Here is a 26,200-nt window from a genome sequence, read left to right on the forward strand (position 1 = left end):
TATATATATATGAAAATGGCTGAGAAGTAGATTTTATGTGTGTATGTATTGTATTGTATTGTATTGTATTGGTTTTTCGAGACAGGGTTTCTCTGTGTAATAGTCCTGGCTGTCCTGAATTTGCTTTGGTAGACCATGCTGGCCTTTAGCTCACTGAGATCCACCTCTCTCTGCCTCCCAAGTGTTAGGATTAAAGGCATATAGCACCACCGCCTGGCTGGAAAGTAGGTTTTAACATGTTCTCAGGACAGAAAAACACATGCAAAGTAATGTATACTAATTAGCCTGCTCTAGCCATCAGGCTAATTAGTATACATTAAGTGGTTATATCAAAACATCATATTTCCATGATAAATGTGTTTGTAATTTTAAATATAATTAATTTTAAAAATTGCATAAATGACTAGTGTACTCAACAGTTTGTAGATGCTAAGCTTAGTACTGAATTGATTTAAATACTGTCTTTATGTTAATACTTATCATTTTATTTATGTAAATAGCACCGTGATAATTTTTGTAATATATGAGCTTACTTTTTAGTAGTTGTATTTATATAGAAGCCTCGGAGTTTATGCATGGTTTTGGATTCCATGATACTTCCTGAGGACTGAGGAACTAAACCACTGAGTAGTTTCCTTATCAGGTACTTTTCTGCATTCCTTGTCAGAGAGCAGAATTATAGCACAAAAAGAATTGACCATAGTACAACCTGCCTTCCTTTTTTAAAAATTAATTTCAGTTTTAGACATATTATACTTGGCTATGATGCATGTGGCCACACTAACCCCTACTCACACTTCTTCTAAATCTCTTCTTAACTGGCCCCACTCTTGCTCTCATGTCCCTCCCCTTTCCCCTATTTTCTCTTTTTAAAGACCCCGCACAGGCAGTCACAGCTTCTGTATGGACTTGATGATCACACCCATTTATTTAAAAAATACAAGTGAAAATGGACTTTTCAAATTGGGTTACAAGAAATTTATTACTTAAAATCAACTAGAAGGAAGTGTATAATATTTGAAAATTAGCATGCCAAATGAAAAGATATTATATTCATGAAACCCTAAAAAGTCAGAAAAACTCAATCAGAAATTTATAAACGTCAAGACAAAAAAGGTTAAACTAGGTGTGGAGGTATATATTTTTAATCTCAGCACTTGGGAGGCAGAAGCAATCAGATCTCTGTGAGTTCTGGGCCAGCCTGGTCTATCTATATAGCCAGCTCCAGGCTAGCTAGGGCTACATAGTGAGATCCTATCTCAAACAAACAAACAAAACAAACAAAGAAACAAACAAGTGAAGTTAAGTCAGTTAAAAACATTGTTGATTTAATCTCAAAATCTCCCATCTGTATTAAGTGGTCAAATTCACAAATAGCGTTTCTCGAAGTGCAGCAGACTACCAGGAAACTAAAGACGGCATGATGGTGCAGCTGTGGTCATCTGTGTATGGACTGGGTTCTTGCTCCGTTTGGGTAGCTGTCATGTCAAGGTTTCTTAAACACCAACCTAGCCTATAAGTATAAAAAGGTCATTTCTTTACATAGAAGAATGCATCATATCATACCATATATATCCAAACTCATTTATACGAGAAAACATACTACCTTTGCTGAACAGAGGATTAACCACAGAGAGTTATGAGCTTTAGTGTATGTGACAACTGGTGGGTAAAAGGGCCAGCCTAAGCAACTCACTCTTGCTTTGAACCCAGAGCCAGTGAAAGAAATACTTTTAGCCCTGAACCCAGTCCCTGAGAAGCTAGACTCTGAAACTAAAGCCAAAGAAGCACACTTTGACCCTGGAACTCGAATCAGTGGAAAGAAATATGCCCTAGTTCCAAAACTAGAGCTAGAAAGCTAAAAAGGCCAGTGGAAGAAACACGGTTTGCCCCTGAAACCAGAGCCAACTCTGTCCCTGATCAACTGAAACATGAAACCAGGCAATTCCTGAGCAGGAAAACCAGCCAATCCCTGAGCAGAAAAACCAGCCAATCCCTGAGCAGGAAAACCAGCCAATCCCTGAGCACCCTACTTCTGAACCCAGAGCCAGTGAAAAGAACACATTATCCTTGAACTCAGAACCAAAGAAAACACCCTGACTCTGAAACCAAAGTGAAAGAAGCATACATTGGCCCTAGAAACAGAGACAGTGAAAGAAATATGCTTTAGCCCTGAAAATAGACCAAAAAAGCTAAAAAGGGCCAGTGAAAGCAACACAATTTGGTCCTGAAATCAGAGTCATCTCTGCCCCTGACTAACTAAACTAACCAATCCCTGAGCAGAATAAACTTCTCCCTGGGAAAACCCTGCCTTTAAGAAGCACTATATAAGCCAGGCAGTGGTTACGCACGCCTTTAATCCCAGCACTTGGGAGGCAGAGGCAGGCGATCTCTGTGAGTTCGAGACCAGCCTGGTCTACAAGAGCTAGTTCCAGGACAGGCTCCAAAACCACAGAGAAACCCTGTCTCGAAAAACCAAAAAAAAAAAAAAAAAAAAAAGAAGCACTATATAAGACTCTGCCTGTTCAGTTGTGGGCTGTCCTTTCCCACCCTGTCAGAGGCAGCCACTCTCCTGGACTCCTCCCTCCCAAACATTTCTCAAAAGAGTCTTGGGTGAAGATTTTTGTTCACCAGCATAGACTAGAAGAACCTTGCTGACAGGTCCTTTGGGGCACTGAGCAGAAGAAAACCTTGCTGAGACACTGGGAGATTAAGTAAGGCTGAGCACAAAAAATGTAACTACTTTTCAAAGGAGACACAGGAGATTGCTACCTTTCTGCATAAACTCTGAGGCTTCTATATAAATACAACTACTAAAAAGTAAGCTCATATATTACAAAAATTATCAGGGTACTATTTACATAAATATAATGATAAGTATTAACATAAAGACAGTATTTAAATCAATTCAGTACTAAGCTTAGCATCTACAAACTGTTGAGTATACTAGTCATTTATGCAATTTTTTAAATTAATTATATTTAAAATTACAAACACATTTATCATGGAAATATGATGCTTTGATATAACCATTTAATGTATACTAATTAGCTTGATGGCTAGAGCAGACTAATTAGTATATATTACTTTGCATGTGTTTTTCTGTCTTGAAAACATGTTAAAACCTACACTTTAGCAGAGTGTAGCAGAAGAAGGGGATAGCTTTGGGAGGACGTTCTCTTAGGGGAACAGAGCAGGCATGTTGAACAAATTTAACATTAAACATTTTCTATTTATTCTATTTCTCTGTTGTCGTTATATTAGTTGTGTGAGTACTTGCTAGTATGGGTGTGTGCACATGGGTGCATATGAGTGTCAAAACCCAAAACTTATGGCAAATATCTTTCCTGAATTTCTCTTCATCTCAAAGCATTTTGAGGCATGGTCTCTCACTGAACCAGAAGCTCATTGACTTGGCTAGGCTGGTTAGCCAATGGGCCTCAGGGATCCACTTGTCTCCCCCAAGGCTGGGCTTGCAGGAGTACACTATCATCCTTGGCTTTTTTACATGGATTGTGGGGTTCTGAATGCTCCAATGCCTTCGAATTTCTATTTCAAGTCATCCTGTGCAAAATGACTTTATGTAGCTTTGCATAACTGTTCCTTAGACATTTTGTATGCGTGTGTATATATGTATAATGTATATAAAGATACATTAACAGTAATCACTGTTCATGCAATGTAGAAACTTTGAACATCATGTATATATGCATATATAATCAATTCCTTCTATTTTGTGGACATTAACACTTCACAGCATAAGTATTTGTCTTTCTTTTCACTATAGTGTTGGTCATTAAACTCAGGACCTGGTAAACACTAGACAAGTTCACTACCCCTAAGCTACACCTTGGCCCAACATTTTACAATTATAGACTTTCCAAGAGTTCTATCTTCTACTCTTTGTCTCCATTTGTGTTTCTCACAGAGCATATATAATATTTCTATAAAACTATATTCTTTAATTACTAAATTAAAAGAAACAGAAAAAGGAATCTGCAGCTCATTTCACCATCTTTTTAAAAAGTATAACTTGGATGTGACAGCTGAGCATCCATCTCCCTCCCCCTCAGATGGTTTCTTCAGCAAGTTAGAGCAGTGAGGATTGGTTTAGTCTCATAACCAAGTTTGAGTGAAGACATTGGCCACATAATACACATGCTCCAGTTTTAAAAAAAATTCTGAATCTTTGGCAACTGTTCTCTTGTTAACTACTTTACAGTTTCTAAAAGCAGTTATTGTCCAAAGCTGGAAGAACTTAAGTCTTCTCAGATGAGCATGTGAATGAATGGAGAGAGGTAAACAAAAATAAAATTAAAAAAGATGAGGTCTGATAGGGGAGCAGTCGGATAAGAAAATCAAAAAAGGAACAGTAATTTAAAGTTTATTCCAGCTATAATGCAGGTTATTCTGACTTTAAGGTAGCATCACATGGCATACTTTTGAGTCCATTCCCGAGATATTCTGTTGTACTTATCTCTGTCTGTTTTATAGATCCGTGCAATCTCTGGCACTAGGGGGTCATTTGGGTTTGGATCACATAGCAGAGAACAAATGGATAAGGTTTAATTTAAATATCACTTCTTCTTATAATTGTCCTAAACCTTGTAGATTAATTTTCTGCCATTTGTAGTATCTTGTACAATCTTTCTCATAGCATAAATTATACAATGTTACAATGCCTGACAGGATCCCTGTAATGTTTCAAAAATATTCATTTACCTTATTTCTCCATAGCTTTATAGTATATCATTGTTTTTGATAAGCAGACACACACACAGATCTTAGCAATGGTTGGGTCATATTTACAAAGAGTTGATCTATATCTGAACATAGATACATATTTATAAACATATACACAGACATATATTCATTCAGAAACATACATGTATATGCATTCTTTCTCTCTAATACAAGAGGAGTTGTCTGTCTCAAAAGGAGTGTTCCCTTTTTGAATAATCATTCACTTACCTTGGTGGATTATAAATTATCATTTTCCTTTTCAGTGTGCCTCTGTATGGCTTCCTTTTTTATTCCAGGAATAGGAATATATTTAGACAGAGATGTTAGTCCATCAGCATTAAAATCACATGAATCATTGGAATTCTCTGGAAGGAAGAAGGTAGTTACTGGGAATATATGTCAGCCCTGGCCTCAAGTATCTGAGAAGTTCTTTAAGTGTCTAAAAACTGCCCTCAATTAGTCCGGCAAAAGGTGTGAGCTAAGAGCCCAGCACCGTCCCTGTTCCTTAAATATGTATCTGACATAGCAGCAGCAACGGGCTGAAGGACAGAGGCAAGCACCTCTTAGAAGGTTCCTTCGTGGAGCAAGGACAATGAATACTAATGTATCTTTTCTAGATGAAAGGGAAGGCTGGTCCTGGGGATGGCAATGGGGTCCTTGTAAGGAGTATGGAAAAACTTGAACTTTTAGACACAGATTCAAGGATGGATATGAGAGGGAGTGGGAGTGGATAAAACTCTGAAGGAGAAGACGCAGGTGAGAGGATGCAGGGAAGATGAGCTGGGTGAGTGGATAGAGGCGCTCCTGTGTAGCACATGCGCAGTAGCGACAACACTGTGCCGTGGGCAGGATTCCTACTTGAGACGATGGAAATGCTCACTTGCTTCGCTTTAGTAGCTTTAATAGCACCTCTGTGTTTTTCATAACATCATGTTGTGGGCCTTAAGTATACTCAGCCTTTCTCTTTTAAAAAGTGAAAGAAAAAATTTAAATAGCCGTCGTTACAGTCTTTTAGAAAATGAATTTCTGTTTCCGGAAAATGAGGCCCAATGCCGCTGGGTCAGTGCATACCTTTCGGCGATCAACCTCTGAGGCTAGATAGAGACTTCCTTATGATGGCAACTTAGATTCTCGAAAAATGATTTCTAGCTCACGGCTGCCTTTCTTGACATTTTGGGTGCCAGCATAGCTATTAATGGGCTGAACCATCTCTCTTGTTCCTCATTCCTTCTTCCCATGCCCCCCCCCCAAACTTTCCGTTACAGGGTTTTTAGACCATTTTCAACTATTAATAGAAGTAGGGTGCTCAACCTCAATTGCAGGCTCTAGACTCACACAACTCACTGACCTGAGGACTTCAGCAGGTCCAGATCATCTGCTCTCGAATTCATCTCCTGGTATTGAACTTGATGTATCAAAACCTCTCCTCTCGAGGAAACTGACAACGGAAGTCATGGGTCATGGAACAGCAAAAACCCAGCCCTCCTTCACTCGAGCCTTTCACCAGCAATTTAAACAGTCTCGACCTTTACCTGTGACCTTGTTGTCAACCAGTCTGCTTGGATGAGGTAGACAGGCAATTGCCCCTACTGTCATGATGTAACAACCCATTTCCCTACCAAGGAAGCCAACATTGCTCTGACTGGCTGAAAATGTGTCCTCTTCCCTCCCACCCGTCCCATGCTCTCTATAAAGCCCTCCCACTTTTCACGTCAACTGCTCCTGTCAACAACGGGGTCATACTCCAACCTTTCATGCAGGCGCCTTTTTCTCTTTCTTTTTTAAAATTCATCTATTTATTTTACATCCTGGTTACAGTCCTCCCTTCATCCTCCCCTCCCTGTCCCTCTCCCCCATTCTCCATCCCCCATCCCCTCCCGGGTCTTCATTCAGGAAAGGGTAGGTCTCCCATGAGTATCAACAAAACGTGGTCTATCAAGTTGCAGTAAGGATAAGCATCTTCCCCAGTATGAAGGTTGGGCAAGGTGACCTAGCATGAGAAGTAAGGTCCCGAAGACCAGCAAAAAGCCAGAGTCAGCCTCTGTTCCCGCTGTCAGGAGTCCTACAGAGGACCAAGCTACACAGGTGTGACACACATCACGCACATCCTTGCTGAAAGGTCTTTTCAGGTACAGCTGGACCACTTCAGTTCCCTCACGTGCTGCTCTAATGACCAGGCAGCCTTGGACCTTCAGACGCAAGCATTCAAAACTGGTTCCTTCTCTCTGCACTAGCCTGGCAAGCAGCTTCTCTCTTTGATTCTCACTTCGCTCAATGATAACCGTGTCATCCTTTATCCGTCCGGGCACTCATGCACGCGTTCTTTCTCTAGGATGTCTCTATCCGTCCCTGCACTCGTGCACACGCTCTTTCTCTAGGATGTCTCTATCCGTCCCTGCACTCATGCACGCGCTCTTTCTCCGGGATGTCTCTATTGGTCCCTGCACTCATGCACGCGCTCTTTCTCTGGGAAGTCTCTATCCGTCCCTGCACTCATGCACGCGCTCTTTCTCTGGGATGTCTCTATCGGTCCCCGCATTCATGCACGCGCTCTTTCTCTGGGATGCCTCTATCCGTCCCTGCACTCGTGCACGCCCTCTTTCTCTAGGATGTCTCTATCCGTCCAGGCACTCATGCATGCACTCTTTCTCTAGGATGTCTCTATCCGTCCCTGCACTCATGCACGCGCTCTTTCTCTGGGATGTCTCTATTGGTCCCTGCACTCATGCACGCGCTCTTTCTCTGGGAAGTCTCTATCCGTCCCTGCACTCATGCACGCGCTCTTTCTCTGGGATGTCTCTATCGGTCCCCGCACTCATGCACGCGCTCTTTCTCTGGGATGCCTCTATCCGTCCCGGCACTCGTGCACGCTCTCTTTCTCTAGGATGTCTCTATCCGTCCGGGCACTCATGCATGCACTCTTTCTCTAGGATGTCTCTATCCATCCCTGCACTCATGCACGCGCTCTTTCTCTGGGATGTCTCTATCGGTCCCCGCACTCGTGCATGCTCTCTTTCTCTGGGAAGTCTCTCATTCAGTTGTCTGAACCATCGTTAGAGCCTGTCAGAAAGGCTCCTTCGAAGCCTTCTACCTCGTTTTTAACATCAGATAATATCTCTCTCCTCTCTGCCACTTTGATTCTTGTTCATATTAATAAAGCACTACATTGCCGTTTATCTACATTCTACTATTAAACAAAAATATTTTATTATTTTATTATCCCTTTCTTTACTTTTAGACCCTATATATTGCTTGATAGAATAAGGCGATTTCACATTAAGGTTATTATGGTTAGAGAAAATAAAATATGAACAAGCCTTCATTCCAAATCATGAATTGTATATTTACAATAAACTACCAGCTCCATTAATTAACTACTCCAATTAAACACATGGAACACAGAGTGTATTATGGTAACCAGAGTTTTCCCCCTTTTTTCTTCTGAGAAAATTTTGCTGCTTATACTCTAAGGAACTCCTCAAACCTCTTATGACTCCCTACTTTCTGGTCACTTCACCCTTGAGTAATTTGTTTATTTAGTTATAATTAGTTCAAGAACCCCTTAATCCTCTGGGCATGTTAGAGAGATCATGACTTGGCACAGACCTGTAAGCCGCTGTATCTGCCTTCGCTTCTGAGCCCACAAGAGGGATGTGAAGATAAGGGCCAATAGAATGGCGCCACAGATCAGGAGAGCAATGAGGACGGAGTGCCCTAAGGAAAGGTAAGCATTAAGAAAGATGATAAATTCTCAGCTACTTCCTTTGGCCACCTGCAAGATCCCGGAAGCAAAACTCCAGCCCTTAGAACTTCTGACCCAGAGTTTTCTAAACATGAGTAATTCCAAGTAATATAGTCCCATGCTTATAAATTCCACAATATACCTGTGCCATGCTCTGATTCTGGAGGCGTTCCTGCGGGAGAAAAGAGGAAGAGACTCAATTCGGGGGGCCACAGATAAACCAAATATCAATATTTTCTTGTGTGAGTCTTCACTGCTTCTTAAGCAAGTGAACTACATTTTCTAAACTAAAGCTTAGGTCTCCCAGTCGCTAGTCTCTTGCACACAGATATGTAGGTTGTCTGTCTGTCCTCTGTGACAGCCACTGTGTAACAGCAAATGTTTTCATCTTTCCTCTACATGATTGTCTTCCTATCAGACACCCCTGTTGCCAGACCAAACATAAGCACATCACGTTTTGATGCCTGGCTTCTCTTTGCTACCGAAGAGTCCTGCTCAGTCTAGGTTGTTGACACCCACCTGGGAGGCACATTACAGAAGCATCTTCCTTGTGCCCACAGTCACTGTGACTCCATGGTCTGGCAGGACAATCCCACAGGGTAGACTCGTTCCCTCTGCACTTCACTTCATTGAGCCATATCGGCCCGGTTCCTGGACCAAACGCTGCTTCTTTCAGCGCCTTCACAGCCTGACCACAGCCCAGCTCCTGACACACGACCTGAGCATCATTAAAATCCCAGGAGTCGTCACACACCGTGCCCCAGGAACCCTTGTGCCAGATCTCCACACGGCCGGAGCAGTCATTATGTCCTCCCTGAAGTCTTATTTTGTCTGAAAAATATCATAGACATCCAGGTTATTCCCGAGAAGATAGATGAAAGCGTCAGGAAGGCTATGGGAGAACAGAGATTCAATTGCTTTACAAACTAATGTGCACTGGTCAAAGTACAGAGAGTAACAGCCAATAAGCCATCCCCATTACACTACTAAGGCTCAGGGACCATCCTTGCGGGGAGAGGTAAGGACTGGAGGCTGGGAAAGATATGGCAGAACCATTGCATTCATAGCAGTTGTGGCTGTCTGCAGAAGATCAAGCCAGTCCACATCCCATCACGGAGCAAGGAGGGCATGATGAGTCCTCTCTACCTAGGAACTACTGACAGCTGATGGCTCTTGCAGGCTGGGGAGTCAGTTTTCTCTAGGGATGTGGTTCCTGGTAGGTTGACCATGCTTCAGTAGATGGCCCTACACCCATGAGTATATAGGTGGCAGATTGGACCCAATGGGTTATGAAAAAGCAGAAAGAGAAAGAGGCCATGAAGTCAGAAGGGGAGATAAGGATTGAATCTGAGCGGAGCTAGAGGAGGGGTTGATCAAAATGCATTGCATGCATGTGTGAAACTCTTAAGGAATCAATAAAATGTATAAAAATTAATGTGAATTAAAAAATTCTATACCCCTAATTTTTAAAACAAAAGTATATGCCTTTTCATCAAAGTGGATATATTCCATCAAATGCTTTACAAATGGAACACATAAAACAGAAGCTTCTGCACAGCAAAGGACACCACTATTATGGTGCAAATGCAGCCTACAGCATAGGAGCTGAGGCAGAGGGGTGAATATGATCAAAATACATTGTATAAAATTCTCAAAAAATTATTAAAGATATTATTTAAAGGGTCATAGTGCAACTCAAGAAACTGCAAGTGAATGAGGTCAACATTATTGATGTGGAAAGTCAAATTTTCTCACATGGACAAGAGTGATAGGGACAGCAATAGTCAGACTCAACCATTGCGAGTTTTTTCCTATTATTGATGTGTCAAGATAATATTTGAAAAAAATGCGGGAAAAGGAAAGTAGGCCTTTCAAGAATCCAATCATTAATTATATATTCTCTTTTTGGTTTTCTTAGAGAAAGCAATCAAATAGAACTTTCAAGTACAGAAACGGGAAGGTCTGGGATAATGGTTATTGCTCTTGTATGTGGATGTATACACATACAATATAACAGTTATATAAAACCAACTATTCCAAGCCTAACTATTGTCTGGAAGTTACCCACTCTTGTTTGATGAGACCTAACAAATCAATCCGGTGTATTCAGGGAAATAAAACTTCATGTTTTATTGAAACGGACAGCGGGTACTCACCGTCACAGGTGATCCAGACCTCCTCGGAAGGGCTGGCCCGTCTCTGCTTCCATGGAGATGAGGGGCACTGCCATAAGGTGTCCACTCCTTTTGGACACTGCACATTATCTACCCACATGAGCCTGGATGGCGTCTTGTCTGAGGATGTCGGTTTCACGGTCCCATTGTCTGCACAGCCCAGCTGACGGCACACCACCCCCACGGTGGTTGGGGGCATTCTGCTGCTGCCAACACTTCCCCAGGTACCGTTGTAAAACACTTCCAGGCGCCCTGCACAGTTCTTCTCCCTAGGGACTTCAGCGGCCAGTCTCAGAGACATGAACTCTGGGAGAAAAGAAGAATTGGTGATTTCACAGCTTCTCTGACGAAAACATCTTTTTGTCCAATGTAAGAATGACTGTAATAGATACAGTGTGTCAACTCCTAGCAATTTGTTAAACCAGTAGATCTCTGCATAAACCAGTAGATCTTAATAAAATACAGTATTAGTTTCTATATACCATCTGGCTTTTTGATCTGGAGTTTTGTACTTAGGGATCTCTTTTGAAGGCTGTCAGTGCTCTGAGACACCTGGGAGATTCAGAACCTCCTCTAAGCTCTTTTCTTTGTAATATTTTTTATTTAAGTAACATTTTTTCCATTTATTTTTACATACCAACTAGTTTCCCCTCCCTTCTTTTTTCTTATCTTCTCTCCTTTCTCATCTACTCCCCTACCCCATCTGCTCCTTCTCCATCTTCATTCAGAAAGAGGCAGCCTCCCCCCCTCCCCCGGGCCATGGGCTTGCACAAAGCATGGCACCTCAAGTTGAGGCAGGACAGAGCTCCTCCCCTTACACTGAGGTGGGGTCAGGTAATCCAGCATGGGGAACAGGTTACCAAAAGTCAGCTAAGCTCCAGGGAGAGGTCCTGCTCCCTTTGTTAGAAGTCTTACTAAGAGACCAAGCTACACAACTGTCACACACACACACACACACACACACACACACACACGGCCTTTGTTGGTCCCACGCAGGTTCCACAACTGTTGGTTCAGTGTCCATGAGATCTCTTGAGCTCAGGTCTGCTGTATCTGTGGGTTTCCCCATCATACCCGCCCCCCCCCGACTCATAAATCACTTCTCCCTTTCTTCCGCAAGACTCTCGGAGCCCAGCAAAATGCCTGTCTGTGGATCTCCGCCTCTGGTTCCATCAGTTACTGGACAGAGGATGGCAATTAGGGAAGTCACCAGTCTGCTTATAGTAGATGGCCAGGTACCCTCCCACTTGCTAGGAGTCTTAGTTGGGGTCATCCTTGTGGGTTCCTGAGGCTTTCCCTGGCATCAGGTTTCTCCCTAATGCCAAAATGTCCCCCCATCAAGACATCTCTTTTGTTACGCCTCTGAGCTCTTTTCAATGATAGAATTTGGATTTTTCTCCCTAAATTACTATAATTTTAACTTGGGAAGTATTATTCAATTCTCGTTTGTTTGTTTGTTTGTTTGTTTTTCTTTTTTTTTATTCTTTTTTAATTAAAATTTCCAACTGCTCCCCGTTTCCCATTTCCCTCCCCCTCCTCCCACATATTGCCCCCTCCCCCCACTCCCCTCTCCCATCCCCACTCCTCTTCTCCTGTGCATTGCTGTGCACTCCAGGGGGTGTTGAGTCCCCTGGAATTGGAGTTACAGACATGTGTAAGTTGCCATGTAGGTACTGGGAATTGAGCCTGGGTCCTCTGGAAGAGCAGTCAGTGCTCCCAACTACTGAGTCATCTCTCCAGCCCCTCTCATTTGATTTTAACTGACACATAAGCTGTGTATTTCAGAAATATGGTGAGAAGTCTCAGGGCCTGCACATTTCAGTCTAGGTTCAAGTCAGGTCTTAGGTGTATGCATCATCTCATGGTCCCATTGGTCCATACAGCCCAGCTGACGGCACATCATCCCCACAGTGGTTGGGGGCATTCGGCTGCTGCCAACACTTCCCCATGTACCCTTTTGAAACACTTCCGGGTGACCTGCACAGTTCTCCCTAGGGACTTCATCGGTTGACATTCACTGCCATTTGCTTCTTAGTCACTTGAAATACAATTGTGACCAGGAGCTATGTGCAGAACTTACCCGAGCAAATGACACCAGCATCCTCCTTGTGCCTGCAGTTATGGTGCCCCCAGCCATGTGAACGGCACTGCCAAATATGAGATTCTTTCCCACTGCAGTTGACCTCATCTAGCCAGATATTCCCCTTTCCTTTATTAAAGTAAGCAGAACCCGTGGCATTAATAGCCACACCACAGTCCAGCTGCTTGCATACCACACTGGCATCAATCAGATCCCAGTTGTCATCGCAGATGGTGCCCCAGGAGCCCTCGTGATAGACTTCGACTCTCCCAGCACAGCGACCGGCTCCGTCTACCAAGCGAAGCTGTCCGCTTGCTGGAAAGAGAGATGAGGATAACACTGAAGAACATTTCAAAAGGACTCACATCCTTTGCACAGTGCGCTCATGAATTCTTACCTATGCAGGGCACATCGCTCTTGTTTGGGACGGTGGAGCTTGTTGTTTGGACCGAAGACGATGAACTACACGGCTGCAATGTATGGGACTGGTTTCCTGAAAACACCAACATTTTCAGGCATATAAGATCAAAAGGTTACGAGGAAGAACGTGGGTCAGGTGGAGAGTCCTCCAGGTGATTTGAGGACAAACACACCTTCAGAAAGAGGAAGGAGGAAGGTGGGCGGGTCACAGAGAGGGGGAGACAGATGGACCACGTGGAAGTGAAGCAGGGGCTTGGAATAGCTTAGGATACAGTAAGTCAGTGGTTCTCAACTTGCGGGTTGTGACCCCTCTGAGGAAGGGTCGAACAATCCTTTCAGAGGGATCACGTATCAGATACCCTGCATATCAGATATTTACATTATGATTCGTGGCAGTGGCAGAGTTTTAGTTATGAAGTAGCAAAGGAATGATTTTATAGCAGGGGGTCACCATAACTTGAGGAACTGTATTAAAGGGTCTCAGTGTTAGGAAGGTTGAGAGCCACTGCAGTAAGTCCTAGACAGCAATGAGGCCGATGAAAATCAAGTTCACTTACATTCTAAGAAGACAAATGAAGTTACTACTCTAGCACATGTCTCACGAACCCCAATCGGCCCTTTCCTTTTGCTTCATCCTTGCCTCAGGCCTGCCCATCTGGGCCCACCCATCTGATTCTAAATCCCACCATTGCGGGGTGGCTCCTGATTGGATAATCGCAGAGAGGTTCCCGATTGGATCACTGCAGAGAGGCTTCTGATTGGCTCTGCTCTTCAGTCTCTCACCTGAGCATATTACAGAAGCCACTTGCCCTTCAGAACACATCGGTGCACCCAGGGCAGTCATGAGGCAGTCCCCTAGGTGCTCCTCAGTCCCTGTGCAGTGATACATGTGTCTCCAGATCTGACCGGCTCCTTTCCCAAAAGGTGCTCCTCCTGGAGTAGAGAGAGCAACTCCACATCTAAGCTGCTGACACAAGACATGGGCGTCTTCGATGTCCCAGTGGGAGCTGCAGAGGGGCCCCCAGGCTCCGAGCACCTTGATCTCCACTCTTCCCTCACAGGAGGATTTGCCACCTGACAGGCGGACTTCTGTGTATCCTGAAAGGAGACGGACCTTTAGAAAAGACATTTGTGACTCCTTAGCCCGCTCTTCTTCACAGCACAGGCACAAATTGAAGACATTTTCCACATCTTACTTGAGCAGACTAGGCTGACGTCCCTGCTGTGGCTACAAGATCCTTCTACAGGGGGCGCCACCCCGCACAGTGAAAGATGGGACTCATTCCCGGTGCACTGGAATTCTTCAGCCCAGATCTGCCCACTTCCTTCTCCAAAATGCGCTCCCCCGAGGATAGAGACGACTGTTCCGCATTGTAACTCCCTGCACACCACACTGGCAGTTTCCAGGGACAAGTCAAAATCACAGACAGAGCCCCACACATGACCGTGTTTCACTTCCACACGACCGGAGCATGGAATTTCCCCTCCAACCAATCTGGGTTCCCTGTGACCTGAAAAATAATAGTGTTTCTGTGAGAGGTACCATTTCCACATTTTCACTCATGGCGGGATTAGGGGCATGGTGGGTTCTCGGGGATTTTTCACACCGCGCCTCCTGGGTCTTCTGTCTAGACTGAGCATAGCAAATTGACAATCTCACATTTCTCATTGGACCGGTTCTCCTAAGAAAATCTTAGAACTTTAAAACAAACAAACAAACAAACAAAAAAACCCAACAACATCAGAACTGCTCTTCTCTTCTAGTATGCCACCTGCTTTTTTTTTTAAAAAAAAAAAAAAAAAAACCAAGATCAGAACTGCTCTTCTCTTCTAGTATGCCACCTGCATTTATTTACGACACACAGTTTGTTCACTGGCTCTCGTCAGCCTAGTTGCTAAGTCTGCGTCATCATTATCAACCCCTGTTCAGCGGTTGGTTTTCAGCATATTTCTGTTTTGAACACTGAATGAACACAAGACGTTTAAAAGAACGCACTACACTTGCTGTCCAGGACTTTGCGGTCCTCTTCCCATTCCTTTGTGACAGGTTTCCTAGACAGATGCTCTGCCTCTCACCACACAGCACTGTGCTTCCTCCGCTCTGCCAGCGGGAAGGGCAGCACTGAGATTCCCAGACCTTGTGCCTCTAGGACCAAGAGAGCAAACAAACCTGTATGTCATTTAGTGTAGCTGGTCTTTAGAATGCAAATAAAAGAGATGCCAAGTAACAAGAACTAGAACTCAGATTGGAATGGGCTCCTTGTCAGGCGGAGAGACTCGGCCCCCAAGACAAGGGAGGGTTTCCTTTAACACCCAGCAATCATTCCAGCTTCTCGAAAACACAAACAACTTCAAATTCACTTCTTTTACAAAGTACATCTGAGGTCGGGCCTTCTAAAGAGCATGGGTCCTTCCCAGAGGTCTGTGTGGATCTTTGAGGCCACCCACGGCATGATCCAGATGGACAGACAGCTCTTGGGCCCTTGCAGTGTTCATACTCTCTTGTTCTTTTCAGATCATATGTCATTTACCTTACACTAAAATACCTCCGGACATGTGCCAGATAGGACTATTTGCTGCATTAGAAACACAGACAGCATGGCTTAGCAGGCCAAAATTTCACTATTAAAGTGAATTCCTATCCAAATATAAGACAAAGAATCCATCTTTTTTTAAACCTTCTCTCCTTTCGTACAACACAAACCCATCTATTTCTAAATGCAGATCAAGTTTAAAACAAACAATGCTATACACAAATAATCAATGATTTATTTTTGTTTAAATTGGAAAGTCCGTGTCTTCTTGTTGAGTTGAGAAGATATCACTGACTATAATGTACATGGTCTCCTTGGACAGGCTTAGTCTTTCCGTCGTGACAGTTTCTGAGATTAAGCCAAACTAGGTTTCTTGTAGCTTCTGGTTTATTCACATGCAGTCATTTCAAAAGAAATAAAACACAACCAGAGAAAGGCAAAACCAAACCCAAAGTGCTTTTTCTTTCTTGATGAAAGTTATTGGCTTGCTAACAAATCCTTCCTGTACACAATTTCTCAGGTCCCCAATTCTCAAACATTAGAATCTAAGTGCAAAGGGAAACTCTTCCACACAAACAAGTTTCTTGGGGACTCCATTTTCTCAGCCTTGATTATGAAAATCTGTTAGCATGTGTCTTTCCACACCACAGGTGTTTTGTTTAGATCACTTATTCTGTGCACATGGTCAAAATCCTGGAGTCTTAGCTTCTTAAGGGACTTTTCTTCCTGACAAACGTACGGCTGTATTGATTTTTATATAAGAGTCATTAGATAAAATCTTGTGCATGACTTTGGTTCTTTTGATTAACAAGTTGTTTTCATCTGCCAAAGTAACTAAATCAGTGATTATTCTCTCACAAAAACAAAACAAAACAAAAAACTGAATGAAGAAGAAGTGTAGGAACTAGTTAAACTAGGACTTCCTCCTTTTGTTCAGTAACAACATAAATGATGTGAACCAGAAGGATAAATAGCTGTCATTTGAAACACTCGGAGTGTCTTGTCCCTCAGCTAAGTTGGTTATAAAATGCAGCCAAAGCAGAAGATGAAACTGGTCCCCCACAACAAAAGCAGCAAGCCTACCAGCTAGGCAGCCTTTTGCTCTTTATCTTTCATTCAGCCTCCAGGTTTCAAATGGCCTTAAGTCAGAGACCAAGAATGAACAGGCAAAGACTGGCTTCAGTGCTATTGGCACTTGTAAATGTGCCTTTTGACATCAGATTTAGGCAGAAGAAGCCTGTGAAGTTGGGGTAGCATTCTCTTGCTAACTTTGAGAATAGTTGCTATAAACCTCAAGTCCGAGGTTGCAAGTGTGTACTGTGACACCTGACTATTTATGTGCATTGTCAATCTGAACTCGGGTCCTTATGAGTGTGTGGTAAGTGCTTTACCTACTAAGCCATCTCCTCAGATGTCCCCCTGTTACATTTTTAGCTGAAGGATAATTCATAGTCTGTCAATATATTACATAACATAATACAGACATAATGATATGAGTTAAAATACATTACTACTTTCTGAAAAATAATGCAATCAGATTTATTTTTAAAATAAATCCCAGTTCTATGATTAGTAGAAGCAATGCACCTGTACATCCTGATTTATAAGGCTTTAAAAAGCATACAAAGTAAGCCATATCTGGGCGATAGTGGCACAAACTCTGTGAGTTTGAGGCCAACTTGGTTTGTAGATTTAGCTCCAGGACAGCCAGGGCTACGCAAAGAAACGTTGTCTTGAAAATCGAATTCTCAGGAACCCATAAAGATGACCCCAGCTAAGACTCCTAGCAATAGTGGTGAGGGTTCATGAACTGGCCTTCTCCTGTAACAGAGTGGTGACCACCCTAACTGTCATCAGGGAGCCTTGATCCAGTACCTGATGGAAGCAGGTGCAGCGATGTATAGCCAAGCACCAGGCTGAGCTCTGGGAGCCCATTTAAAGGGAGGGAGGAGGGAATATATAAGCAAGACGAGTCAGGATCAAGACGAGGAAGTCTACAGAGAACTGAACCAAACTCACGGGAAATCATGAACTCTAGACTGACAGCTGTGGAGTCTGCATGGGACCGAACTAGGCCCTCTGCATATGGGAGACAGTTGTGTAGTTTGGTCTGCTTGTGGGGCCCCTGGCAGTAAGGTCAGGATCTATCCCTGGTGCATGAACTGGCTTTTTGGAGCCCATTCCCTATGGTGGGATGTCTTGCTCAGACTTGATGCATGACAGGGAGGCTGGTCTTGTCTCAGTTGGATGCCCCAGGCTTTGTAGATTCCCCATGGGAGGCCTTACCCTTTTGGAGGAGTGGATGGGGGGGCGTCAGGTGGGGGGCAGGGGAAGAAAGAAGAGATGGGAGGGGAAATTATGGCTGGTATGTAAAATGAATTAAGAATTACAAAGGAAAAACAAACACCAAACAAAATAAACCATGTGTACAATATTCATAGCATCCTTGGAATTAAGCTGTTTCTTAACAAAGGAATCAAAAGTCTTACCTGAGCAGGTAACTTGAGCTTCTTCATAGTGTTCACAGGAAAGGCCGCCCCACTGCCAGTTTTTGCATTGCCAAAAAGAAGTTTCATTTCCATTACAGCTGCCAGGAAAGAGCCACATATCTGTCTCCTTACTTTTGGAGTAGGTTTTAGCATGTGTCTGGAGTGCAGAGCCACATCCAAGCTGTCTACAGACGACATTAGCGTCACTCAGGTCCCAGCTTCGGCTACACATCTTCCCTATCAGCTTCTGAATCTCTACCTCCACAGTTCCCGCGCAGTGACTGCTTCCACCTACAAGTCTCAGTTCTATATCCGACCCATCTGCGGAAGGAACAGAAGCACAGGCTGAAGGAACCTGGGGAGACACCATGTCCCAAAACACACCCATCCTCCTCTCCTTCCCAGATACCCAGATAAACTGGACAAGGGCTGTATATGCCTGATGCCACTTTATACTATTGGTTTAAGTTTTGAGATGGAGTCTCAGTAAGTTGCCTGAAATGTGTTTGAATCTACCATCCTCTGCCCTAGCCTTTCTCCCAAGTGGTTTGGATTGTAGGTGTGTGTCACCATACCCAATTTTTGTTTACCTATTTCTTGAGGCTTTAATAAACAAATGTAGGCTGTGAATTCTACTGTAAATGGTACATAGTTCTAAAGACTAAAAATGCTAAACACACACATTCAGACAGGCATGCCATTCATCATAGTCCCTTATGCCAACTGTCTAAGCTCCACATAGATTTAGAATTTAAGGTGTGGTTCTAAGCACTCCTCCTAGTAATGGAGAATGGAGCCAAGCATCCCTCCCATGAAGAATGTGCCAGATTTTTCAGAGCTGTGAAGGAATTCCCAACAATGAATGAATTATGTCCACGACTCAAAACTCCCACTTCTTCCTCTTTCTAGTGAACGCAGGTTCTTCCCTCCTGGATTTAGCTTTCATTTTAACTCACCAGAACACGTCACACCAGCATCTTCTCTGTGATGACAGTAGTGCTTTCCCCATTCCTGGTGTTTACACTCCCAAAGAGCCGATTCATCTCCTTGGCAGGAGACACTGTCAAGCCAGATTGGTCCAGATCCCTCGCTGGCATTAACTCGACCAACGCCGGCGATAGCAGTTGGACAGCCTAGCTGCTTACATACCACGGAAGCATCCTGACTATCCCAGCTGTCATCGCACACCGTCCCCCATTCTTCTTGGAATCTCACTTCCAGTCTTCCTGAACATTTGGACGCTCCATCCACCAGTCTCAGGCTCAGATCTGCTCCCTCTATAACAACAATAACAACAACAAACAACAGCAACTTCGTGAAAGGGAAATAAGGATAATGTGACTGAAAGTAGCTCTAGCTGAGTCAAAGCAAGGGGTGGAGACGTGGACAGAGGCAGCCATTCTACAGCACCGTTACAAGTCGCCAGGAAGAGAAGGCGAAGTGCATGAGGCAAGGACAGTACTTACTTTGGGAAGTGCCTCAGAGACAGTTTTGTGCCTGTTCGGTCACTACAACTGATGTAGAATTGTTTACTCTAACTTGTTGAAATGTATCTGCCTGTGTTTAGGTTTCTCACCTGGAACTCCAGTTTGTGTAAATATTCAGCATCTGCTTCCGCTGTTAACCACACGGTCTGTCTATATTACCCTGCTTCTGCTGTGCGCCTGGCCCCTTTGTGAGTATCTGTGGTGGTCTGAATGAGACTGTTCCTCATCAGGCTCAGATGTCTGGACACTTGCCTCTCAGTTAGTGGCACTGTTTGGGAGACCTAGAAGGCGTGACCTTTCTGGAGGAAGTATGCACTGGGGGGATAGTTTTGAGGTTTTAAAGCATTACACCACTCCCGGGTTTCCCTTCCGCTTTGTGCTTGCATTTTCAGACGTGAGTGCTCAGCTTGGTGCTTCAATGGCCGGGTCATTGTCATGCCCTTGCCATGCATCCCACTGTGATGGATCCTTAAGCCCAAATAAATCGTTCCTTCTATAAGTTGCCTTGATCATGGTGTTTAACCAAAGTGATGGAAATGCAACTAATAGGAAACTTGCATCCTTGATTCTGAAGACTACCGCGTGACAAACACAAGCCGACAGCCTGGGTCCCTGTGTGGAGTGTTAGCATCGCCAGGCTGAGGCAGTGCTTGCTCATGGGTAACCCAAGTCTCTGTTCTGACACTTTCAGTTTTAATTACTGAATTCTATGGATTTGAGCTAATGGTTTGGGAAGGGGCAGGTCGAGGTGGTTAAAAAGGATTATGACTGAGGATGATGAGGAGGGTAGTTTGTTTTCAAACCAACCTCAGAAATACAAATAGTGAATGTTATTTCAGTTGTGTTTTTTATAGATACATAAAATTGTGTATTTGTGATATTTCTATATTTGTATCTCGATCTATCATCTATCTCTACGATCTATCTATTTCTACGATCTATCTATCTATCTATCTATCTATCTATCTATCTATCTATTATCTATCTATCTATCTATCTATCATCTATCTATCAATCTATCTATCTATCTATCTATCTATCTATCTATCTATCTATCTATCTATCTATCTATTATCTATCTATCTATCATCTATCTATCATCTATCTATCTATCTATCTATCTATCTATCTATCTATTATCTATCTATCAATCATCTATCTATTATCTACCTATCTTCTACTACTTATCTAGAAATGACATAAAAGTAGAAATAAAACAGTCTAAAAGGACAGAGAATACTAACAAGAGGGAGAAAGACAAGGAAAGAATAAGGGATCATGAGGGAGAAATGTATTATAATATTTGAATATACAAAAGCTTTAAAAATTCGCTACTGGCCCCTCTAACCCCTCTGCCACTCCTCTCTTTACCCCCCCCCCGTACCCTTCCACCTCAGCATCCCCTGCCTCTCTTTACCCTGTCTTCAACCTCCATCGTAATTTTCTTAAACTCTCTCCTTATGATGGAACTATATTTCGTTATTTGTCATTTTTCTCGTAACTGTTTTAATTGCTTGTTTATTTATTTTGAATTGTTTACATGTGTATTGTATGCCTGAGCATAGGTATATGCACCATGTGTGGGCAGTACCCTTGGAGATCAGGGAAAGAGGAACCAGATCTTGTGGAATTGGAGTGATCGGCAGTTGTGAGTCATCACATGGGTGCCGAGAACTGAGGCCAAGTCCTCTGCAGGAGCAGTAAGGACTCTCTTATTCAACAAGCTCCCTTCAGCTCCCTACAACTACTTCAGCTTCCTGATTTCAGTTAGTGAATGCGCAAACGTTAGAGCTGGGACCCCACATGAGACAGTAGTGAGCTGATAGAGGTTCACTGGATTTCATTATGTTCTCAAGGACTCGGGCTTACAATCCCGGCACCTTTTCCTTTCGTCTGTCCCGGAGAACAGAAAACCACGAGGCATCCTTACTTAAGCAGATCACTCCAACATCCTCAGCGTGGTCACAGTTGTGCTTTCCCCATGCTCCGTGTTTGCAGTCCCAGAGAGCTGACTCGTTTCCACTGCACATCAGATCGTCAAGCCAGATCGGTCCAGAACCAGCACCAAATTTCGCTGAGCCAGAGAAACTAACGGCACTTCCACATCCGAGCTGCTTGCAGATCACGGAAGCGTGGTCTTTGCTGAAATTGTCGTCACACACTGTCCCCCACTTTCCCTGGAACTTCACTTCTACTCTCCCTAAACACCGGTTGGCCCCGTTGTTCACCAATTTCATCTCCAAATCAGATCCATCTAGAGAGAAGACCAAGGTTAGGAAGTGAAGTCTATTCATAAGCAATGAATCATTTAGGGTTTCCTGGATACTTGGGATTTGATGACATTCTTAAAAAATAGTGTTTAGCTTTTAGATACTGCCCATTTCCACATATTGGAAAATTTTGACCTGCTAAAATCCAATGCACATTAAGGATTTTCCTTTACATCCACTTTCCAAGGAAATTGTATTATAGATCAAAATATTCTTTGTTATAGAAAAGGTCAATATGGCTCATTATTCACATGCAGAAAAAAAAGCAGAAAAAAGGAAATTGGCCTTCTAATCAAGTTGTTGAAAATGAGAAAATGATTATTTACTGAATGCTTAGATTCCTTATTTTAATCTCTCCATAGCAAAAGAATTCTGAGAATAAATAATTGATGTTGAATTTGAAATTAGTAAATAAGAAAAAGCAAAGATGAAAATGCCTAAATAAACACAACAATTTGCAAAACATTATGTGCTATCACTTTCTTTAAAATTATGAGAAAATAATTTATTTCAGTTTTCTGAATCAAAGTTTGTTTTCTCTCCAAGGAATTTACTATCATTTTCAGCAAAAAGAGGAGGCTTTGTTTTCATTTTTTGAAACTGAGATTTGTTTCTCATGCCATGAGTTCCTGTGAAGAGTAAAATACACGAGGAAGAGAGACTCTGGCTGAGATCCGGGGACACTTCAGAAGGTGCAGTTGGACAAAATGTTTAGAAGCACTTTCTTTCTTGAACAAGAAATAAAATTTTATGAACTATAAGCTCCAACCAATGACCCTAACATAAGTTTTCATTATGGGCAATTAGTAATAACAATTAATAAGAGTAAGAAGTCATAATCAAAGTATACATAAGTGCACCACATGCCACAGTCTTCAGTTCTTACATGTTTAAGCACTACATGCTATCATCATAGCCCACTTCTTATGTCAGTGATCTGTGACTCAGTAGCGGGCCTAGCACTGATCACCTAGAAAGATCATGAAGCTAAGATGTGAGTAGCACAGAAGTTGGGGGAGTGGCCGGACACCAGTTTTCTGTTGATTAGTATGCTGTCATCTCCCAAGAGGTAGACTCTGCAGACTAAGCAGCAATTAGGGTGAAGGAACTCACATACGCAGATTCCTATGAAACCAGAGAGCCTCCAGTGGCTATTGGTTCCTTTCCTCTTATTGGGTTCTGGTTGCACCTTTAAGTTTATAAACTTCTAAAAAGTAAGTTGAATTTCACTCTTCATCATGTAAGAAAATAAGAGCAGAGCGCACTCCACGGAAGTCAGAGCTGAATATCAACTCTCTCTCTATGCAGGTAAGAGCCTGGAAAGATTTCTCGTGGCTTTGAAATTTGTTGTAAATGCTACCTTTGTTTTCCCATCATAAAAATTAATAACCTAAAAAAATGAGGAGGAGGAAGAGATGAATATGGTTGAGTCAACATGGTAATGAAAGATGTGGGTCCATGAAGAAACTAACATTTTCAGCCCTTGTTATATACCAGTGTGCAAAGAGCTCTGCAAGTGTCTTATCATTGAGTTCTCAGATGCTCAGAAAGATTAAATAGTTTGCATAAAACCACAGCATCAGGGAGTGATTGTTGTAGAATTAGTCCCAGCATTTTTTCCAAGAGAGGGATGAATCAGAAATACGTGCATGGGATTTGCTTTGAACACAGGTAATCCTTACCTGAGCAGGTAACTCCAACATCTTGCTCGTGGGTACAGTTATGTTTTCCCCACCCCTCATGTTTGCAGTCCCAAAGAGCTGACTCATTCCCGGTACAAGAAACCTTATCCATCCAGATGTCCCCGGAGCCTGCACTGGAGTTAGCCCATCCAAGGGCTTTAATAGAAGTTGGGCATCCTAGCTGCCGGCAAACCACAGAAACCTCATTCATGCCCCAGCCGTTCTTGCACACTGTTCCCCACTTCTCACGGATCTTAAGTTCCACTCTCCCAGTGCAGTTGTTTCCACCACCAGTGAGTCTCAGTTCCTTTTTCATTCCTCCTGCAATAACAATTGAACACAGCAATGATGGCCAAGCGGAGTGCAGAGAGCAGGCTGTGCTTTTAGATGACTTACATATGACTTAGAGTCAGAGCGGAGACCATCCTGAGCCCACTGTGGTGTCATAGGAGAATGCTATTTTATAGCACCGGATAGACTCATTAGTACCACAGGCTTCAAGTAGAACAACGGCAAAGCTGGGAAAGCTAACAGCACGGTAATCTATGAAATTTTAGTTGTATGGCTGTGTATCCTTAGCAGTGACATTTTATACCTTCTAGGAGAAGATGCACAGAGCGTCTAGGGTGAGCTCTGTGTGTTTCTTCCTGTCATGAACTCAATAGAAATAAAGTTGACAGTGACCGTGTGGGAATGGAAAAACAAGTTGAAGGGGATTAAATACCCATTTCACGCATTTATATAAAAATTTACAAAGCAGTTGAAGTCTCCTGAAACTAGTCTTTTAAAGCAGAAAGGAAGAGAGCTATTTTCCTTTTACCTTCTGTGACAAAATAAACCTTTTTCTCCTTCCCTTTCTCAGATTACCTCAGATGCTTTTTCTCTGTTACTTTGACTTAACTTGAGGAACCCAGTGGGCCTACCAGCCTGACTTTCTGCAATAAATTTTTTAATGTAAAATTTAGGTTTTGAATTAATTAAAGTGTTTTCGGAATTCTCTTTTCCCCAAAACTCTGTGCTTTCCTCTCCTCTTTTCTTTTAGCCTGCCACACGGTGCTTTCAATCTTCTTGCAATGTGGGATTGTTTCATTTGAGCAAAGACCATGGTAACAATTCAGTGTCTTCTGCTTAGAATTTTATTGTGTGTTTTTAATGTCTGAGTCAACATGGTAATGAAAGATGGGGGTCCATGAAGAAACTAACATTTTCAGCACTTGTTAGATACCAGAGTGCAAAGAGCTCTGCAAGTGTCTAACTCTGTGGAGCATGAATGATACTTAACATACATAGAATTGTAAATTTTGTTTGACAATTCATATCAGAGTGGGCTAAGGCCATAAGTAAATATGATGAAATACTCACCAGGAGAATTAGTGACAGCAGCGGCACTGAGAAGTGAGACTGTGGTCATAATGAAGGTCCCTAAACAGACAAACCTTTTGCGACCTATGAGACAAAGGACAGAAGCAAAGCTTACTAATGAGAGATTCCGGAGAGGAAGAGGTTCAGGGTTTAGAATCTGACAAGACCAAACCAATAAAGAGAAAGACCCTTCCTTCCAGATTGGTGGCAAACAGGAAAGACACAGACCCCGAGCTTACATGTAGTCTAGGAGTGGGGATTTGCAAGAATACTGAGTGTGGAAGCAAATTTTAAAGGCAGGTCTTAAAGAGGCATCAGTGAAACTGGGTGTGGCAATGCTCTCTGTACACTACAGGACAGGAGTTTGAGCTTTCTGTCCCTCTACCTTCTTATCATCAATTACTCTCTGTGTCTACCTGGTCTACACAGTTAGACAGTAAGTTCACAAGAGAATGGATATTTCTCATGTCATGACTGTTCCACCAACGGTGCTTACACTCTCAGTAGGGTGACAAACAGCCTACTTGGCATCCCAAATACCCAAAAATTAGCTTTCTCATCTCCACACACAGCATTAAATATGCTCAGTACTATTACATCTCTCAGCTCCACAGTGGCCACAATTCAACACTCATGTAAAGCTAAGGGATGATGTTAGCTGGTCCACGCACACCATGAAGTAGAACTTTGCATTGACTTGGTTCTCCAAACATCTGCTAAAAATCAACCTTTAATAAATATTGACTCCTATACTTTATCTTTCTTGACAACTCCTGTTTTTATACTCAGGGCAGTTCTGCTTACTTCAGGTTCTGACTTGATCATTCATCTCAGTAACTACATAAAACTAGTACAAACACTGCTTCCTTCCTTATGATTTCGGGTTGGAATCTACGACTGATGACAAACACTTCCAAAGACCTGAATGCCCCTTTCCATTCCTTGCTCTCCTATGCTAGCCACATTCATTTGCTATCAGAACACCTCTAAACCCCAATAAAGGATAAATATAAATGAGACACACTTACCGGGAGATCCAGCATCTTCAAGAAGAACCATTCTGAGCCTGCCCATTCCAAAGTTGAATGATTTCGATGACTCTTCTATCTCCTTGTGCTATTCATGTATAGAAGTGTTCTCCGTAAGAAAGTGGAGGACCACAGATGAAAACAATCATCTCGTTCTTAAAATAATCGTCTCATTCTTAAGAACGGAAA

The 26,200-nt window shown here is 42.8% G+C and overlaps 1 protein-coding gene across 1 annotated transcript; it reads right to left on the bottom strand.

Moving 5' to 3' along the window:
- Window positions 1-1,014: 1,014 nt before the first annotated feature.
- On the bottom strand, window positions 1,015-25,062 carry Cd163 (CD163 molecule). The gene is given in 17 exon segments (XM_057770394.1): window positions 1,015-1,513; window positions 4,972-5,018; window positions 5,020-5,108; window positions 6,092-6,181; window positions 8,350-8,457; window positions 8,628-8,657; window positions 9,005-9,316; window positions 10,642-10,965; window positions 12,740-13,054; window positions 13,137-13,232; window positions 13,943-14,257; window positions 14,356-14,670; window positions 18,183-18,503; window positions 19,139-19,459; window positions 21,600-21,923; window positions 23,622-23,942; window positions 24,984-25,062. Coding segments are annotated over 17 exon segments (3,492 nt in total). The 5' UTR covers window positions 25,033-25,062; the 3' UTR covers window positions 1,015-1,398.
- Between the last annotated feature and the right edge of the window lie 1,138 nt (window positions 25,063-26,200).

Source organism: Chionomys nivalis, chromosome 1 (genome assembly GCF_950005125.1).
Source record: "Chionomys nivalis chromosome 1, mChiNiv1.1, whole genome shotgun sequence".
Classification (NCBI taxonomy): domain Eukaryota; kingdom Metazoa; phylum Chordata; class Mammalia; order Rodentia; family Cricetidae; genus Chionomys; species Chionomys nivalis.